We start from the raw sequence: 21,473 nt of genomic DNA on the forward strand, positions 1-21,473 counted from the left end.
GGTGCCTAAATCCTCTGTGGATCTGGGACCTACAGTTCTAGATTCCTGCTCTAGGGCAAGGATGTAGAGACTTGAGTCTATGGTTCCAGCACTTGCAATTAGTAAGATGGAAGGGAAAGTGAATCTGAGCTGCAGCCCCTGTGGAGGTGGAGGCAACTAACCTTGCTAAACCTAAACTATCTTGCTCTGTAAGACAATAGCTGAGCTGCATCAGGCCCACTGGAAGCTGTAGGAACTCAGCACATGTGAAAATCAAGATACTCATTTATTACCTACTCTTTTAGAAAAGGGAAATAGGATCCCAAAGAAAGACCAGACGTGGGAGCTGTACTCACAGTGCCCAATATATAAAGGAATGCAGGCAGGAGGAGCTAGCAATGTGCATGCTGTGCTGAAGGGGTGCCTGCTAAGGAGAGCTATTTTTGACAGCAAATTGACAGATGAAGTCTAGGTTTAGGGGTCATGAGATCTGAGGGAGTCATTGTCCCACAATTCACTGGCTACTTACATATCTGTTAGAGGGCATGGATGATAAGCTTGCCTGGGATTTCATAAGTAGGGGTCCTGTTTCCTGCTCCTGCAGAGCGGGACATGGTTCTTTGAGGTTTCCATCAATGGAAAATATTAGGGGGGAGGGGTCATGCACACCCAGTAATGAGGAGGAAAACCCAGACAAAAATCAAGCTAGCCCTGCACCTATGACCAATTTTGCAGAAGTGAAAAAGACAGCTGCAGGAGGCAAACTGCTAAGAGTGTCTAGAAGCGCTCTCCACTGAGCAGGAATAAAAGCCACTGCATTGAAGAAGAGTTTGCCAACCCTGGAGTGGGGTTACAAAGATCTGCACACAGGAACCAACGAAGGATAGAGAAGATGGGGAAGATAAAATAATCCCTGTAAATTACTTACCTGTTAGGCATGAGGAGTAAGGGAAACAAAAGGAAAGAGCAGCAGAAGCAGAAGGAGCACCAGAAACAGGACAGCATTCAGACTGAAATGACTGAGGGAGAGTTGAAATGGAATCGGCATTGGATCCCAAACTAACTCTACTGGACACCAGCAGGTTGGGATCAAACCCATGGGTCTAGAGGGAATAAGGAATCAGAGCTAGAGCTATTAGTCCCCTGGTGAGAGGAAGCTTGCAAAGCTGGATCCCATGAAGGGGTCTCTCCAACATTCTTTTTGATGTTGTAAGCCTGTGCAGCTGGTATACAGCCACCAGACAGGGGCTTAGTCTTGGCTGAGTCCTTCCTATTCTTGTCCTTCTTCTTCAGGTTGTGCTTGCTCTTCTCTTTTCATCTTTCCATGAATGGAAAGCAGTTACTGAAAGAGCTGAGAGGTAGGTTCCATGCTTCCAGGAAAAGAGGCAAAGGATATTGAAGGTCTGACTTTACATATCCTCTTGCTTTCACTAGTCTTTGTCTCCTTGCTTCCTGGTAGATGGGACCAACACGCTGATTGTCTGGAATCTTCACCGGGATGAGAGAAGAGGCAATGAACAGTCATAGAATAGTCATCAACAAAGAATAGTCATCTCAAAGCTACTAATTTAGTGTGGCCTGACACTTGCATTTTTCTTTAATGTTTCTGAATATATTAAAATCAATAAACTATTAGCCATTTGCAGTAACCCCCCTCCCTACATTTAAGCTTACTGTTTTATAATGTACTCATCATGGGAATAACTGCAATAAAGATGGTAAAAAGTCAGGCCATTTTAAATCTTCATGATCATACTGTACTCTCCTTCAGTCTATAGAGCTCTGATTGACATTAATGGGAATTACAAGCAAAGTAATAGAATATGGACCTTACTATCCATGAGGAATTTTGATGTGCCATTTAGAGACCAAAATCTAGTTTTACTCCATATTTACACTCACAATTCATTCCAAGAGGCAAAAGAAATAAAATTGGCAATGGGTTTTCACACATCATAAGAGAGAAATCAATGTTGCAAGTAGATTTTGTCAGTAAACTTCTGTTTGTTTTGTAACAATGTAATGCAATATATTTTAACTTGTGTTTACCTCCTCCCCATCTCAGACACCTTGCTAAATCATTGCCAGTCCCAAGAGGCAAAATAGCAACTGGAGGATGTTTAAGCAAATTTGCCTTCTCTGTGAATAAAAAAAAAAACATAATCAAAGGGACAAAAAAACGATAAAGCCAAAATTAAGTGGTACATGTAATACTTAAAATTATGGATAAGGTAACTGGGTTAGAGTTTGATTTAACAGTTCAGTGAAGCATGCTTTGCAAAGGAAACTCTACCCCCCACAGACAGCCATTTTATTGGCTGCAGTGCTGCCCCTCCACAACTGCTACTATTCGGGTCTATAATTACATTATTATTAATTAATTATTATTATTGTTACAGGCATTTTTGGCACCCATGAATGTGGTATCTGGCTTAAACTGAGATATTCAAGATCTCAGTAAGACTGAACATCATGCTCCCTGTTGCTTTCAGCTTTGCCACTCAGCTAGGAAAGCAGAATTTAATCAGCTGAGAAGGCCTGTGCAAAGAATTGAGTCTTGTAGATTTTTCTTACCATGGCCAAGTTTATGTTTAATTGTATTTCCACATGGAGCGAATTCCACATGAGGCTCCACCACCCAAAGTGCCCTGGAACCAGCACCCAAAAGCTTGGGAAACCAAGTTCCAACATTCAGGATAAGCACTGATTATGTGTTCAGTCAGAGATGGGTGATCAGACCTCTAAATTAATCTGGGACTAAAATGTTGAGGGCTTTATATATGAAAACCAGTACTTTGAAAGTCTATAGGCTGGAACACAAGTAGTTTTTGACTCCACACATACCCCTTTCATTGGCTCCATAAGTTATAAGCATAGATCCAGTAGTCCCACCCCAAACAAAGTTCCATGTTCCACACAGACCCTCCCACCTCCCACACCGACAAAGGGTTAACCCAGGATGGACAGCCTTTTGTGGCCCTTTAAATGGAGTAAATTTCACCCAGAAAGAATATTTAAGATACACATATTTCAGATACACAACTACAGCAACACAAAACAACAAATAATTTCGAATGACAGTGCACAAAACACATTTAGTAGTAATGAACAGCACTCCTAGTCCTAAACTGATATTTACATGAATTAGGTAAACAATCAGCTATTTTATTACACAGGTTGAAATGCACACTATCAGTAATTTTCAGCAGGAGTTCACACATCCAGTAGATCTGAGGGGAACACGGTGTTATTTTGCCAATTTATCTGTCATCTTTGCAGAAAGCTTGCGGAGGATTTGGTATTTACAAGTGGATTTTAAGATCCTAAGCTTTTTAGAAAAAAATAAAAATTCAGTTTAAAAGGCTCAAACTGCTTAAAGATTTGGGATTTTCTCTTGCTTTGATCCAAACTATGATTCTCCTTTTTATGTTGGGGGTAGTGGAGATGTGGGGACGAGAGGGGAAAAGACGTTCGAACTGAAGAGCATATTTATTTCCCCGAGTAGATAGTTTCCTAAACTTTATATACATAGCTTGTGGCTTTCATAATCTCTACCTGGCATCAGTGAGCTTGATTGAACCAAAAACTGCGTACTAAGTCTACACTACTCAAAGCTGTGGAAGCCAATATTTAGTTAGCCAAAATACAATATTTTGTTGAGATAATTCCACTATAATAGAAGGGAAACTGCATGGAAATCTGAGGTATTCCCCATGACTACTTAATGACAGGAGAAGAGTTTAGAAACTTCACACTTTTGGCAATATGTTTATGATTCAGGTACAATGATTTATGATTATTAGGCTATTTTGTTTTTACAAAACCTTTTTATTTCATTTAGAAAGGTGTCTTCTCTACCATCTTTGCCCTTAACTTCAAAAGGTTCTCTGGTCCATTTGCCTTACCCCACACCTCCCAACAGCACACTCTAGCCAGCACTCCTAATCAAAACTCCAACTGACTCCCTTACTGCCTTCCCCCATCAACACACACTCCCTTTTCATGACCTCCAATACCACATACCACCAGCTCTTCTCTCTGCAGCCTTCCTAAGGTTGAATAACCAATCACATGGTGCCAATAATCTCTATTTTCTCCCATAAGCCTTGAGTGGTTCACAAAGTTCAAATTTCATGACCTCGGGGGGTTCCTTCATTAGATGATTCCCAAAATGTACAATATCTGTCTGACTATAGGAATCTAAAATTTTAAATAAAGCCTGTCAAAGGTATATGGGAAGTCACAGAGAGAAAGCAAGAATATGGTAATAGAAAGGAGGGGATGGAACTTGCAGGAACTGGCCTAAACTTTGAAAATGGCTCATGTTTGATTCATGTTGAAGAAAGGAGACAGAAGCAAAAATTAAACAAATTCTACCATCCCTAATCTGTAGATAGCCCAAGTAATACCATATGGGAATGAGTGACCCAGGTATTCTAGATGTTCCTAATTATTTTCAATTACAATAACTTTTAAAAAGTAATGGATTTCATACTTCAAAGAGTCTAACTATCAGCATTTTAAGTGACTGAAATGTTTGAAATTGTTGGCTCCACAAGCTGATAAATGAGATATAGTCTTATAAAGGAACTCCCAAAACATAACAGCTCAAGAGCAAATATAAATAAACCTCCTCATTACCTATGCAATCCAAAATCCAACCCACTGTTCCATCTCCACCACATGCCAGTACCCGGAAGTCAGGAACATCTCGGAAAAAATTTAACCTGAAAAATAATAAGTAAATGTTTAATTTAAATAAAGCAGTTATACATTGTGAGTTTTATGGTGCCTAATCTTTGTGATTTGTCATATAAAAGAAATACATGTTTCATAAATAAAAACTGGGAAGTTGAACAGTTCCCAATAAAAATCACCTGTATCCACAACGCTGATTTTTTTTCTTTTGAGACAGAAAACAAACAAGATCCAACAAAAAGTTATCCAATAAATCTAATTAGATTATTAGAACACATTCATTCTTGAGTCTAGAACACTGTAATATTTTACAAATTGAAGAAGTCTGAATATGAAACATTTGAATCAGTCGGTCTGTGGAAAGAAGGGGGAATCCCTGGGTCTAAAATTCTGCATTTGTCCTATTTAAAAAGTGATTTTTACCAGAGGCATGTGATTAAAAAATGCCTTTTCTAGATCTACTTTGAGACACCTAAGCAATAGCTTTGTGCACCCCCAGACCCACTGCAAAATAAACCAAACCAAAACTTAAAAATAGCCGTAGCTTAATGATCTAAGAACATCCATGTTTAATGATTCATATTTGTAGCAGCTTTTTGTTCATCACATCATTTTTGCTGGTGGTATAGCTTATTTTTTTCCAAAGTATGAAACACAAACAATGTTTTGTTCACTCATCAAAAAATATCCTGTACATACTCAATAAGTCATCAAATATATAATTTAGAACTATTGCACATGAAAACAAAGGCAGGAAGACTCAAATATCCTAGATGTGTTTGTTTTTAAGAGCCCAATCCTGTAACCTTCACTTAGTTCTACAAATAAATCATGGCAGGACAAATGTTAAGAAGCTACGGTGCTAAAGTGATTGTGCACATGTCACTAACGTTAATGTCCAGGGTTAATTTTCAGTTTTGCTTTATAACCTCCCCACAAGCACACAAATATAAATATATATAATTGGAATATATAAATTACAGAAGTATTTTAAATCACCCATATTCTGAATGAATGTTCAGGTCTACTCTGAAGTATCTTATATTTATACACAGTAACTTCTCCAAACAGTTATACCATGAACTTCACATAATGTTTCTTCTGGCTTTGGATAAATGAAGTATACATACAGCCCATTAACTACAAATACAATTTTAAATCCTGCATTAATGGTTAATAATAGTTCCCATATGGTTCCCATATGGTTTCACTCAAACACAGTAAAAGCCATCATTGTAAATAAGGAATTGGATGGATTTGCTAACATAGCTTTAAAGAAGGTATAAATATGGTCTATCAAGATTTCTCTAGTCAATTAGAATGTTACTTGCACCTATAGTCTCCAATCCACAGAACAGACTTTTTTAAACAGTTTGACGGAAATGTTGGGCCTGATTCTCATTTATACAAAGGCCCCTTTACACCACTGTGGCAGTATAAAGTAGCCTTAAAGTGGAAATAAATTTACACTTAATTTAAGTGCACTGTGTACTGTCAGAACAGTAAAACGAGCCTTACTGTACGTGAGAATCACACCTACTATCCTTAACTTGCTCAGAAAATTGTCCAGTTACCATTGCTTTACCTGTATTAGCCACAGTTAAATAAAAATATAAAATACTTAATTTATAGTGGATCTATGTTTAAAAATAATTGTATATGTATGTATTTTTTCAGCCATTTCAATTTTCTATGCTCAGACTTACATCACTATTGTATACAGATACGACCAATGAGAATTCATTTTGTTCATTATATAAAGGGATTTTTAAAATTGCATTAAAGATAGCTGATAAAGACTAGACATATAAAAGCAGGACTGCTCATCTGCCAGTAATGTGTGTCCCCCCCTCCCTCAAATGTAGCCACCAGGGGCTTTTCTTGCAGCCACAGCCTCCTGGGCTGTGATGGGGGGTCGGGGGCAATATAGTGGCCCCTCCCCTCCCTGTTGCTCCTGAATACACTGCCTTGGTGTTGATTGTTGGGGCCACCAGCAGGGGTTAATCTATGCCCCCCTCTGGAGACATCGGGGGCACAACACTGGAGGAACAGCCAGCCAGTGAATTCCCCACCTTCTCAGTGGAAGTGGACTCAGGGTTTGGGCTCCAGCCCCCTGCTGCCTCCCTGGCCCCCCACCCACCAACCTACATTGCCCCTGGCCCCCGCTGCCTCCTCCGACCCCCAGCCAGGGCTTAATTTGTCCCCAGGCTTGGCAGGGCTGAGTAAGTCTGCTGTGAAAAGTGATAAAAGTGATATTAATAAATATACAAGTAACAACAGACTTATGAGCTAGCAACAAATAAATTACAATGATTTGGATGTGTATATGTACGTATTTATTTGTTTTTCCTAAAGCTAATTAAGTATTTTAGGAAAAAGTGTGAGAGTAGCCACCAGCAAGAGTTGGTAGCCGCAATCTGAGTCCACCAACAAATTTGTTCTGAGAACCCCTACCCTAGTACTACACACATACAAATCATATTACAAGTCTATTGTTAACTATTATGGGCAAACATCTATTACATCAGTTATCCCCAGAGAAATCAAACAGACTATAAGAAACAGTTGTCTGGATTTCTTAAAAATATGCATCATACTATCAAATTTCTCTTTACCAAAATCCACATTGAGTTTGCTAGTAGATCATACTCTATTTTGATATCAGATTTGTTTCTTTTGGTGCAATTAAAAATTATTCCCATTAAAAGAACATTTCATGCATTCTTTCTATACAAGATACGACTTGTTTTTATACCACTTCACACAATACCTTGTGCCAAGCACTGCTGAATCACATAACTTGTCTTTATTAAAGATCTGAATCATTTGCCAATTGTATTGTATTTAACTGGCTTAAGAGCATATTGTTTAGTGTTTCTACACTAGCCGGGTAGAATCATGTTAGGAATGCTTGAAGATTTGTCCCACATCCACAATAGCTCTGTCTTAAACCATTTCAGTTGTAATGGCCTTTAAATACCTATGACACAGTTCCTGCTCAGATCCTGGAAGTAGCGCTTTCTGCATGGAAACTTCACAAGATCAGCACTGCCGTATGGGATAGTAACTGAGGACTACCACCAGTCTGCAACCATAATGGCAGAGAAGTGGCTGAGACTGGAATGATGTAAGATCAGATAGTACTGACCCTGATAACACATAGTCCACTTGGACTGGTACTTTAGCATCGTTGGTACTGAAAAGTTGTGTGTGTGAATGCAAGGTGTATCAGAATCAACTGATGAAGTAAAATGTTAGTTAGCATGCTATATTTCTCTAGTGCAGAAAAGGTCAAAGAGCCAAAAAGAGAATGAAATACAAGGGCCTACTCTACAAAATTCCAACCAATTTAAAAACTGGTTCAGCTCTTGTGGCTTAAACCATGGTGTCCCGAACAGGTTTTAAAAACAGCTTTTTCCAGGGCAGATTAGGCCCACATGTTTGGAAAAGGAAAGCAATCTTAAATACTCATTGCAATTGGGTTGATCACATTTTTTGCTTTTTATTATTATTATAACTTTATCTGTTTTGTGTATGTACTGTATCAGCTACAGCATTAATTTCTAATTCCAGCTAATTTCAACAATCTGATTTATAGAAAAACTGATTTAAACATTATTAAAACTAAATTACTAATATTACTTTCATTCGGAAACCTGTACACGCAAGGTACTCTGAGATCTGTACATTCATGGTAACTAAGGAGGCTGGCTTTACAGGTGGAGGGATAATAAAATAGTACTGAACCAACAAACATGCTAAAACTCTAATATATTCTCTAAAACAACTTTTCTCTAAAGTCTAGCATAAACCACATACAGGAGCTGGGAGTTTGCCTGGGAGTTGTCCGAGAGGAGGTACGCTAAGTGCTGCATTAGGGGGGCTGTGTTGGTGAGTATCTGAGTGTCTGCTGCTGGGACAGTTGGTCAGTTTGACCGTGTGCTTGATTGCTTGCTTGTTTGTTTGAAAAGTGTGAATTGGGAGTGCTGTGTTCCAGGTGGGCCTTGAGTGGGCCTGACTGGTATATAAGGGCAGTCGGCAGCAAACCAGCTGAGCGGCAAACAGCAGAGGCTAACAGCGGGAGTTTGCCTGGGAGCTCGCTTGGAGAGAGCGCACTGAAGCTTTCATCTGCAGGTTTCTCTGAGTAGTTCCTGCAACAGTTGAGGAAGTTCTTAAGAGGATGATGATATGGAAGGTGAGCGATCAGCTGTTGTAACCTGCACAGGTTGAGCCATGTTTGTCTTTCTTCCACAGGACAGAAGCGACTTTGTCTGTACAAAGTGCAAGCTGGTCTCCATATTGGAAGAGAAGGTTCGAGGGCTGGAGAAACGAGTATCGACTCTGCCTTGCATAAGGGAAAATGAAGATTTCCTGGACAGACGTCAGGAGATGCTTCTACGGCCACAATGTTCTGAAGATTCAGAGCAGGCGCAGGAGAGACAGAAGGATGGTGAAGAGGTTTGGCAGCATGTGACCTCCAGAAGGAGAAAGAGGAGCGTCCATGCACCAGCAATGGAGATACAGGTGAGCAATCGTTTCCATGTTCTCTCTACAGGTACTAATGCGGAGAGTGGACTAGATGACCCATCTGAGGGAAGGGAGCAGGAGACTCCACCGATTGGAAGGCAAAAGATGCACTGTCCTAGGGATGGGGGTTCCACGACCAACACTCCCAAGAGGAGGAGGAGGGTGGTGGTGGTCGGGGACTCCCTCCTCAGGGGGACTGAGTCATCTATCTGCCGCCCCGACCAGGAAAACCAAGAGGTCTGCTGCTTGCCAGGAGCTAGGATACACGATGTGACGGAGAGACTGCCGAGACTCATCAAGCCCTCGGATCGCTACCCCTTCCTGCTTCTCCATGTGGGCCCCAATGATACTGCCAAGAATGACCTTGAGCAGATCACTGCAGATTACGTGGCTCTGGGAAGAAGGATAAAGGAGTTTGAGGCGCAAGTGGTGTTCTCATCCATCCTCCCTGTGCAAGGAAAAGGCCGGGGTAGAGACCGTCGAATCGTGGAAGTCAACGAATGGCTACGCAGGTGGTGTCGGAGAGAAGGCTTTGGATTCTTCGACCATGGGATGGTGTTCCAAGAAGGAGGAGTGCTAGGCAGAGACGGGCTCCATCTAACGAAGAGAGGGAAGAGCATCTTCGCCAGCAGGCTGGCTAACCTAGTGAGGAGGGCTTTAAACTAGGTTCACCAGGGGAAGGAGACCAAAGCCCTGAGGTAAGTGGGGAAATGGGATCCTGGGAGGAAGCACAAGCAGGAGAGTGCAAGAGGGGAGGACTCCTGTCTCATACTGAGAAAGAGGGACGATCGATGAGTTATCTTAAGTGCCTATACACAAATGCAAGAAGCCTGGGAAACAAGCAGGGAGAACTGGAAGTCCTGGCACAGTCAGGGAACTATGATGCGATTGGAATAACAGAGACTTGGTGGGATAACTCACATGACTGGAGTACTGTCATGGATGGATATAAACTGTTCAGGAAGGACAGGCAGGGCAGAAAAGGTGGGGGAGTTGCGTTGTATGTAAGAGAGGAGTATGACTGCTCAGAGCTCCGGTATGAAACTGCAGAAAAACCTGAGAGTCTCTGGATAAAGTTGAGAAGTGTGAGCAACAAGAGTGATGTCGTGGTTGGAGTCTGCTATAGACCACCAGACCAGGGGGATGAGGTGGACGAGGCTTTCTTCTGGCAACTAGCAGAAGTTGCTAGATCGCAGGCCCTGGTTCTCATGGGAGACTTTAATCACCCTGATATCTGCTGGGAGAGCAATATAGGGGTGCACAGACAATCCAGGAAGTTTTTGGAAAGTGTAGGGGACAATTTCCTGGTGCAAGTGCTTGAGGAACCAACTAGGGGCAGAGCTTTTCTTGACCTGCTGCTCACAAACAGGGAAGAATTAGTAGGGGAAGCAAAAGTGGATGGGAACCTGGGAGGCAGTGACCATGAGATGGTCGAGTTCAGGATCCTGACACAAGGAAGAAAGGAGAGCAGCAGAATACGGACCCTGGACTTCAGAAAAGCAGACTTTGACTCCCTCAGGGAACAGATGGGCAGAATCCCCTGGGAGAATAACATGAAGGGCAAAGGGGTCCAGGAGAGCTGGCTGTATTTTAAAGAATCCTTATTGAGGTTGCAGGAACAAATCATCCCGATGTGTAGAAAGAATAGTAAATATGGCAGGCGACCAGCTTGGCTAAACAGTGAAATCCTTGCTGATCTTAAACGCAAAAAAGAAGCTTACAAGAAGTGGAAGATTGGACAAATGACCAGGGAGGAGTATAAAAATATTGCTCAGGCATGCAGGAGTGAAATCAGGAAGACCAAATCACACTTGGAGTTGCAGTTAGCAAGAGATGTTAAGAGTAACAAGAAGGGTTTCTTCAGGTATGTTAGCAAGAAGAAGAAAATCAAGGAAAGAGTGGGCCCCTTACTGAATGAGGGAGGCAACCTAGTGACCGAGGATGTGGAAAAAGCTAATGTACTCAATGATTTTTTTGCCTCTGTCTTCACGAACAAGGTCAGCTCCCAGATTGCTGCACTGGGCAGTACAGCATGGGGAGAAGGTGACCAGCCCTCTGTGGAGAAAGAAGTGGTTCGGGACTATTTAGAAAAACTGGACGTGCACAAGTCCATGGGGCCGGATGCGCTGCATCCGAGGGTGCTAAAGGAGTTGGCGGGTGAGATTGCAGAGCCATTAGCCATTATTTTTGAAAACTCATGGCGATCGGGGGAGGTCCCAGATGACTGGAAAAAGGCTAATGTAGTGCCCATCTTTAAAAAAGGGAAGGAGGAGGATCCGGGGAACTACAGGCCAGTCAGCCTCACCTCAGTCCCTGGAAAAATCATGGAGCAGGTCCTCAAGGAATCAATTATGAAACATTTAGAGGAGAGGAAAGTGATCAGGAACAGTCAGCATGGATTCACGAAGGGGAAGTCGTGCCTGACTAACCTAATTGCCTTCTATGATGAGATAACTGGCTCTGTGGATGAAGGGAAAGCAGTGGATGTGTTATTCCTTGACTTTAGCAAAGCTTTTGATACGGTCTCCCACAGTATTCTTGCCGCCAAGTTAAAGAAGTATGGGCTGGATGAATGGATTGTAAGGGGGATAGAAAGCTGGCTAGATCGTCGGGCTCAACGGGTAGTGATCAATGGCTCCATGTCTAATTGGCAGCCGGTTTCAAACGGAGTGCCCCAAGGGTCGGTCCTGGGGCCGGTTTTGTTTAATATCTTTATTAATGATCTGGAGGATGGTGTGGACTGCACTCTCAGCAAGTTTGCAGATGACACTAAACTAGGAGGCGTGGTAGATACACTAGAGGGTAGGGATCGGATACAGAGGGACCTAGACAAATTAGAGGATTGGGCCAAAAAAACCCTGATGAGGTTCAACAAGGACAAGTGCAGAGTCCTGCACTTAGGACGGAAGAATCCCATGCACTGCTACAGACTAGGGACCGAATGGCTAGGTAGCAGTTCTTCAGAAAAGGACCTAGGGGTCACAGTGGACGAGAAGCTGGATATGAGTCAACAGTGTGCTCTTGTTGCCAAGAAGGCTAACGGCATTTTGGGCTGTATAAGTAGGGGCATTGCCAGCAGATCGAGGAACGTGATCGTTCCCCTTTCTTCGACATTGGTGAGGCCTCATCTGGAATACTGTGTCCAGTTTTGGTCCCCACACTACAAGAAGGATGTGGAAAAATTGGAAAGAGTCCAGCGGAGGGCAACAAAAATGATTAGGGGTCTGGAGCACATGACTTATGAGGAGAGGCTGAGGGAACTGGGATTGTTTAGTCTCCAGAAGAGAAGAATGAGGAGGGATTTGATAGCAGCCTTCAACTACCTGAAGGGGGGTTCCAAAGAGGATGGAGCTCGGCTGTTCTCAGTGGTGGCAGATGACAGAACAAGGAGCAATGGTCTCAAGTTGCAGTGGGGGAGGTCCAGGTTGGATATTAGGAAAAACTATTTCACTAGGAGGGTGGTGAAACACTGGAATGCGTTACCTAGGGAGGTGGTGGAGTCTCCTTCCTTGGAGGTTTTTAAGGCCCGGCTTGACAAAGCCCTGGCTGGGATGATTTAGTTGGGAATTGGTCCTGCTTTGAGCAGGGGGTTGGACTAGATGACCTCTTGAGGTCCCTTCCAACCCTGATATTCTATGATTCTAGGAGAACCTCAGAGTTACAAACACCTCAGAAATGGCGGTTGTTCGTAACTCCGAACAAAATGTTATGGTTGTTCTTTCAAAGTTTACAACTGAACATTGACTTAATACAGCTTTGAAACTTTGCTATGCAGAAGAAAAATGCTGCTTTTACCATCTTAATTTAAATGAAACCAGCACAAAAACAGTTTCCTTACCATGTCAAATCTTTTTTTAAAACTTTCCCTTTAGTTTTTTAGTTGTTTACCTTTAACACAATACTGTACTGTATTTTCTTTTTCTTTTTTTTGTCTCTGCTGCTGCCTGATTGCACATTTCCAGTTCCAAATGAGGTGTGTGGTTGACTGGTTAGTTCATAACTCTGGTGTTCGTAACTATGAGGTTCTACTGTACTCAGATTTTACCTGCACTTTTCTCAGATGACCTGTATAGCTCTTTCATGTCTTTGCTACTTGTAAGTAATGTAACCTAATATCTCAGTCACACAGAGAAATACAGTTGGCGTTTTTACCTTGATGCAGTATATGGATGGGGGAGGGTGGAGAGGGGAAGAAGAGGAAAGCTCACCCTTGTCACTACTTCTTCAGAGTAAATTAGAGATAGATTTTCCACTGAAGCAAGAGTATGACCCCATGGGTTTCTCCCTTTTGCAGGTGATCTCTGTCACTTACTTGTTTCTCCTTCTCTATACACAGAATCCTGGGATTAACTGACTTAAGCCAACTGATGTATCTTTTCTATCTAATTCATCATTAAACCCCCTTAAACCAAGCACCCATAGAGGAGAACAGAGCCCAAAGACATAGCAATTAGGTTGTGGAAATATTTACTTCTTAATTATATTTACCATCCCATACAAAAATTGGATGCTAACATGAATATCAATGCCTGAAATTGCTTATTTTCTGGACTCTGTTCTATGAATGGAAAACTAAACACAGCTTTTCTCTCCGTCCAGACTGCCAAAGCTGGCTCGAGTTGGCCGTGTAACTGGACAGCACACACTCCATCCTCATTATAACACTCAGTTACAGTGTTGTCTACACTGAAAAGACACTATTCATGAGATGATAATTACAGTAAATCACTCTAATAAAATCACTTTAATTAAACATGCAGTTTATTACAGTGAGGGGCAAAATATTTCTCTCCTGAGAACTATATTTTAATGTGAGAAGATTAACTGGTATGTGGGTGCCAAGCAGCTGAATAGTTGAAAAATACTGATTCTCAGACAGCACTGTCTGCAACCTAAGGGTGCAACAGTTTTCAACACAACAGATTAGAGAAATAATTTAATAATGTATTTGCAAATATAAGACCCCAATCCTTCAGTGCATTGTGTACAGGGAGATCTTTGTACTTGTATGGAGCCCCATTTAATTCAAGGGATTCCATAAAGGTGAAGGCTTTTGCTCAGGCAGAATGCATGTTACAGTCAGGGTCTAAATTCATATTTTGGTGGCCAACATAAGTCATCCAAGTTGAAAATGTTGGCCACTAATGTGGATATTATACCAGTCCATGAATATACCCTGTGTTTTCCTTAAATCCGATTTACGGACCTATTTAGGAATCTATCACATAAAACAAAACAAAAACAGTACAGGGCAGTATATGCTAATTAGTAATACACCACCAGTCAAATATGGACATGAAAGGATAACTCCAATGTAGAATAAATGACCTCCATTTGAGTGAAATTCATTTAACCTAATTAATGCCTGAGTCCAAACACATAGTAAAGAGGCACAGTACAAATATGTAGTAAAAAGACATCACATGTTATAATTAGCCTACAATCTAAGTTAATGACAAGACACAAGAGGTGGATGAAACAAACAAGGATGAGTGGGGAGGGGGAAACTGAGATAACAATGGTATGAACATGTTACATATAGATTAGGTGTGTACACAATGTAGCTCACCATCTGCCTAGCCATTAACAGACCTTGTTCTGTACACAGCACAGCAGAAATCAGTCTTAAAGAAGGATTTATTAAAAGGAAAATATCACTTTACAAATTTTGGAGAGAAGTTTATAACACATGGAAGAAACTACCGAGTTGCTTGTGGGAGGAGATTAATGTACGGCAGGCTGGAAAAATAAGTTGCTGGAGTGAAGACAGTGGTTGATGATGCATGAAGGTAATGGGTCTGGTTGGCAGAGCGCAGCTCAGTTGTGAAATGCCTTAAAGGTGGAGATATTCAGTTTCTATTTATATTTGATATGATGGAGAAAAGGAACCAGTGAAGGGTCTCAAAGAGCAGGGTGACAGAATTGAAACAATGAGTCAGATGATTTTGGCAGTAACTTTTTGAATGGATTTGAGACTAACAAGGTTACAGTAGTGAGACCAGAAAGGAAGAGATTACAGTAATTTAGATGCTAATTAAAAAAAAAACCTGGATGGGAGCTTTGGCACTCTGGACAGACATGAAAGTGTGGCTCATGATTCTGTTAAAAATACTTTAATATAAACAATTCAGTTGTAAGGTAACACAGGGTATGTACTGCATATCTGCGCATTTAATACTTTATATACTCCCTTCCTTTATTGAACAACAGGGTAAACAAGTTGTTGAAAATATATACGTATGGACAAGGTTTAAATTACACCTGCTACCATTTATTCTGAGTTTTTATCCACTTGTATTATATTCTTAGGGTTTTAGTTATGACAGCAGCAGGGGGCCATGGCAGGCTAAAGATTTTCTTTGGGTAAAACATAACTCTTTTTAAAGAGTCCTTAAGAAAAATCATGGACTCACAATTTTGTTTGGAAGGCTGTGCACCACCACCTTTACTTGGCAACTTTTGCCTTCTAAGAAACAGTTCTAGAATGTATATCTACTTCTCTGAAAGGCCCCATAGATCCCTGGATGTGTAACAACAAAATGAGCATGAACACACTGTGATAATGGATTTCAATAATCAGGGAAAAACTGTCATTCTCAAAATAGCTCTGTCATTTGTGAAGTCACAAAGGTCAAGTTGCTATAGATTTCCCACTGCATTACAGAGAAAGTTGTGAGGATTCATGCTGCAGACTTATGATGTCTTTTAAGTGGATGGTAGGGAAAGTTTTTGTGGTACAAACCTCTGTATGAATTCCTAAAAATGACATTTTACCAAATTAAGTTCTTAAGACAGTTAACACAAGTACAGTTTTTGTGGACATAATTCCCATTATCAGGTATAAAATAATATAAATTAGACATTTCAATTAAAGCACTTAATGTAATATGGAGTCTTTTCAGATGGACAAAGCCTTTGAGAAATGGTGACCTCTCTACAGTGTCATATGGGTCTACAGTCCAACTTCTATTCCTCCAACTAGTATTTACCTCTCTGTAAGGTGAATGATGACTGAATTTCAGATTCTTCAAGATCATTAAATCCACAATAACAGTTGTTGACAGAAGTAGAAGGCTCCTATAGAGATATAACAACCAAACACGGAAACTCTTTTCAAGGCTAAAAACACAGGTGCTAGTCACAAATTACACAATGTATCAGCCTGGCAATTTTCATGTCACTTTGTTAACTGTGGCAGTCTATAACTGTGCAGTACCTTTTATACTTGTCTTCAGCTGCTGCATTTGCTGGGTTTTGCACCCTTATCTTTCTGCTCCCTAATAAAGAATGTCTAAACCATTAATTAATGTGCCAATGCTTAGATAACTGCTGCTCCTAGGCTGAACAGCAGTTGATTTTGGGAGCCTGCAGCTGGTCCTTGGTGAGAAACTAATGTCCCTGAGTCAGATGTGGTGTGATTTGTTTATTGACATCATGTACATGTTTTTATCTACACTATGTACACGAGTGCTCTCAATCTTAAACTGAGATAGCATCAACCACACACAGCTCTGAAAACCGTAGCTTAGCCAGTCTGAGAAGCCACCAGGATGTTGTAGACTGGGACGTAGGCAGTTAGACCTAGTAGTCAGAGCAGTGGTGATCATGCCTAGTGCTCAGATCAGTGAACCAGAGGTCAGAGAGGAGACAGAGTCAAGCCAAGTGTCAGAGACGGAGTAAATAGGGGTGGGGTGTAGAAGCAGGGATCTGAAACAAGGCTGGAAGGCAGGGACCTGGAACAGGACAGGAAGGCAGGAATCAGGAACAAGGCAGGGCTCAAGAGTCAGGCGAGAAGGCATCATTCAATGTAGCAGCCATTCAGAGATTCACCTAGTTGCTAAGACAACTTTCTGTGCCTCTTTCTGGCTTAAATAGTGAATCTGAGGCAATTGAAGAGGCCGTAAATCTCCTCCAGTGGGGAGTTTGGTGGATGGTGCCTATGGTGAGCTATGCTCCACTAGCCCACACTCTCTGCTGGTACAAGCAAGGGGCCGAGTGGTGGCTGAAGACTGCCTGGGGACCTGTGTTTGAGACCCCTAATTGCTTACACAGGAGATCTCCTTCCATCCTCTGAACTGCTATAGAATATCTCCCTCTGAGATGACCTGAGCATTTCCCAGTCAGGATATAGAGAGCAGCAACAGATCCAACACATTGACCTCTACTAACCTGTTACTGTTCAGCAGATTCATTATCATATGCACAGTAACTGTTGTTCTAAAAGGTACAATCTCCTTCAGAAATGCTTTGTTGAATAAGAGAGAATTAGTGGGGAAAGTTGAATCCACTGTTTCCAGAATGTATTTAAACTCTTCAAAAAATTACAGATATAAGATTCCATTAATGGGCCAACCTTGACCCTGTCTCCATTTGGGCTGAGGCTCAACTGGTACTGCAACAGCTCAATTCTGTGGATGGGCCCTCTGTGGCAATATGCTCTGGGAAAAGGCTATGGGCATTCCATCAGAGAGGTGAGGCTGAGGGATCCAGCTAATGGGTTCTAATGGCTTCCACAGAGTGCTACAGCTTCAGACCCGTTCTGCAATCTGGGGTTTTCCTACTCTCCTGGTTCCCTTGCATATCTGTTCAGTGCTCTTAACAGCACAAAGATCCCCAGTGAAAATAAACTGAAAACTTTCAATTAATGATAACTGAACAGAAAACAACGAAAGTGCACGGTAATAATATAAACATTACGTAAGTCCGGTAAACATATCTGAAGTGAAATGAAATGCTTAGTAAAACAGTCCTGAGAGAGACAATTTAAATGGATTATGGTGATCATGAAAAATGTGAATAAATAATTTAAAAATAAATATTTATGTTGCATTTATATAGCCCTTTTCGATTTAGTAATAGTGGTGGGAAGTGTATACTTCTTGATTATTTCTCGTTGTGCTATTCAACTCCCCTCCATATTTCCCTTTACTTGAAATGCAATATGTGGTGAAATTTAATAAATGTAAAGTTTTGACTGACAATCTAAAATAATTGGCTTGAGTTTGATAAAACGCCTATGTGAAAGCAAACAAAAAATGGGTAAATGAATTAGATAATGGGTTTATTCAACTGTCTGGAGTGTCACAGAACCAACTTCCTGTAAAAGGGACAAATTATATACAGTCCACACTCTAGTGCCTGAATGAAGAAGGGCTGGTAAGAGATACCTGGAAATATATGATTATTCATTTCTATGGAATGAATAAAAAAACTTGATTAATTAAATGCAATACCTGCTTGAAAATTGATTAGAAATTTCTTCAAAGAAACACTAAGTAAAACAGTTAGTTTTCTAATTAGAAGAGAAATTCAAAAAAACCTAAAAAAATACCGTTAAGGTTCAAAGAGAGATGGTGTTTGAAAGTTGAGACTCCCAGTTTAGGGCTTTGAGTCTGCACTTAATACTGCCCTCTTGTGCTTATGCCTTAAAACACATTCTCTCTTTATATCATCACAAGTTATCTGACAAAATGTTACAAAGTAAAATATAAACTACAATTACTGTACAGTACACAGAGGCTCCAAACTTGGTTTGATTTTTAAGTCTCAATGAAAATTACAAAATAAGCTAAGTTTGAAGAAAGCTATTTCAGTAGCTTTAAAAATTGTCAAGTTGGTACTCAATCTGAAGTATGGGGTCTGAAGGATTATACAATTCATAAAATGGTGCAGGGTGCTCGTCATGCCCTCATAAGATTTAGCAATAACCCCCAATACAGCATGCTATAATTTCCCAATCCATTCATGTTTGGGGTGAGTTCAATGAAAAACAACAACAACAAAAAAACCCAAGTCTTCAGAACAATAAAAGCAAAAACCAAAAACCTGCCTTTGCATCAGATGCAGGAGAATATTATAGGCAAGAAAAAATATATAATGGATCCCAAAGTTTCAAGGTTTTTCCAATATATTTTTTCTTCATTCCACAGATTCCAAGTTTCTATTTTCCTTTAGAAGAAACAGCCAACACAATACAACACATCTTGAAAACCCAAGTCTTAAAAAACCTGAGCTTGATTTGCCCTCACTTGCACCAATTTTACGTCAATATAAAACTGCAATGATATTAATGGATTTACACCTGATTTACATTGGTATAAAAGGAGATTCAGGCCCTGAGTCTCCAGCCTTCATAATGTAAGCAGCAATGGCAGAAACTCTTTACCATACCATTCTTAGTGACTTAAATCACTCTAGTTGATTATATGCTACCCATTCTGCTCCTTCCACTGGGAGCCTGTTGGAAGTGGGAGAAGCAGGGAAGGGGCATGTCAGGGGGTAGACTGGAGAACCAGTCAACTGCTGTTTTTGTTCCCAGAGGCTCCAGGAGCTATGGAGTGAGAAGGTGCCTTAGGGCCAGTGTCATTTTTTGGGAAAAATATTCCATAGTTAGGAGACAGAAGGAAATATTTCTACCACAGCTTTTTGAGGCTGCTTAGATATATGGAACATTAGAGACAGTCATGATGTGAGGGGGAAATCAGAGTACAGATTTGACACTGCATTCTGGGCTATCAATACCACATATATGATGTTTTATATGTGTACATACACATATAATTTTTGTCATTTCTGCAGTTAATACATAAATATGTGCTGTTGACACATTCAAAACATACCATATCTATGTGTATCAGGCTGTTTATTTAATTATGCAGTATTTTATTAAATTAGTTCCTGGTAATGCTATTAGCCTTTGACTTACCCTGGCATTGGTCCATTTCCAGCAAGACTGTAAACTTGACGAGGATTTAAAAGGTACTGAAATTTTCTGTAAATTCTGCAGAGGAGAAAAAGTTAGGAGAAAAGTGCTTAGTAATTTTTTTTAATGAATAAGTTATGCTTTTGGATTTTTTTTAAAGAAACAAAACAAATGAAAGAAATGTGGATAAAAACTTAAGAAGTTAACACAAATTGTACCTTAATAAATTTAATAATTTAAGATAAAATCTCACATTATTACAATAAAGCAAATCAAATATATGAGTGTTTCTATTACAATTTATATAGCCTTGTAGATGTGCATACAGCTTTGCAGGTATAGCATTGAGACAAGGTTCAAATACAGAGTATATAAATAACAGGTGAGTAGACATCATCAGCACATGGGTGGGTTAGGTATGGTGACAAAGCATGAGATGAGGCAAAAAAGCACTCGGGAAAGCATTTGGGTACAAAATTTTAGAAGCACAATTTTATACCTTCAATTAATTATTGGTATAAAATTACAGGCATAATTAATTGTGGATGCAAATGCTAGCATTTAGACATCTACTTGATTTGAGAATGCAATCAGATGGCAAAATAGTAGTGTTTTTTCCCACAAAAAATACAAAATCATTTTTATTTCATTTTTATTTTTCCCAGTGTTTTATATATGGGAATTTTGGGTTGGATTATTGGAGCTGTCATGTTCTGACCATTTATTGAAAATATGTAGAAATGCAAATGGGGAGCACCTGATAGGGCAGGCTGATCCAGAAACAGGAATCATCATGAAAAAAGTTGTGGAGTCATTACTAGGAGACAAAATTAGTATGAAAGTGCTGAGCAGAGGGTGCACGGGGAGAGTACAAGTATAGTAGGAGAGCGGATCACGGATGTATGAGGCAGTCATGAAGAGGCTTAAAAAGTTAAAATTAAGTTTTCCACTAATATCAATGTCACAATGGGACTTATTGATATAGTTATATAAAGATTTGTCGTATCCCATAACCAAAAATAGCCATCAAATATTTATCAGGATAAAGAAAACAATTTTCAAAAAGGTGGGCAACACATTTTTTTTTTATTGTAAACTTTTTGGGACTAGCACAATGGGGTCTATCTTCATGATTAGGGGTTTTAGGCACTATGATAAACAAACAAACAAAAAACAAATAACAACAATAATAATTTTCTGTTAAAAATTAAGGCTATGTCGCCTAAACCAGGATACATGTTTTGTTTCGCAGTATTGAATTGTTTAAATAATTCCTAGTAATGACTACAACTAGAATTGGTTCCTTGTCATAAATATTCTTTTCCACTTCTCACTCATGGATGAGAAAATTCCTCCTGGAGTGGCCCTCTGACATGAGGACTGGGATCTATCAATCATACTAATTTGAGTTCATAAAGCCTTTCCTCCTCCTTGTAATTTAAATATATATTTCCTCAGAAAAAATGACATTTGGGAATCACACATTTTAATACTGTATTCGTTTTTTTAACAGTAATATCTCTCTCTTCCTTATCTGCTCCTTTTTAAAAGTCTCTGTTTAGTTGTT

The 21,473-nt window shown here is 40.2% G+C and overlaps 1 protein-coding gene across 6 annotated transcripts in view; it reads right to left on the reverse strand.

Moving 5' to 3' along the window:
- Positions 1–21,473, reverse strand: part of DGKB (diacylglycerol kinase beta) — a 525,201-nt gene that overhangs the window by 273,369 nt on the left and 230,359 nt on the right. For all 6 annotated transcript variants that reach the window (XM_065583181.1, XM_065583182.1, XM_042856642.2 and 3 more), the window contains 3 exons: positions 19,910–19,984; positions 4,621–4,706; positions 2,029–2,118 (listed from right to left, as the gene is read on the reverse strand). In XM_065583181.1, the coding sequence (XP_065439253.1) occupies positions 2,029–2,118; positions 4,621–4,706; positions 19,910–19,984 (251 nt within the window). The remainder of the gene's footprint in view (positions 1–2,028; positions 2,119–4,620; positions 4,707–19,909; positions 19,985–21,473) is intronic.

This window comes from Chrysemys picta, chromosome 2, assembly GCF_011386835.1.
Source record: "Chrysemys picta bellii isolate R12L10 chromosome 2, ASM1138683v2, whole genome shotgun sequence".
NCBI lineage: Eukaryota > Metazoa > Chordata > Testudines > Emydidae > Chrysemys > Chrysemys picta.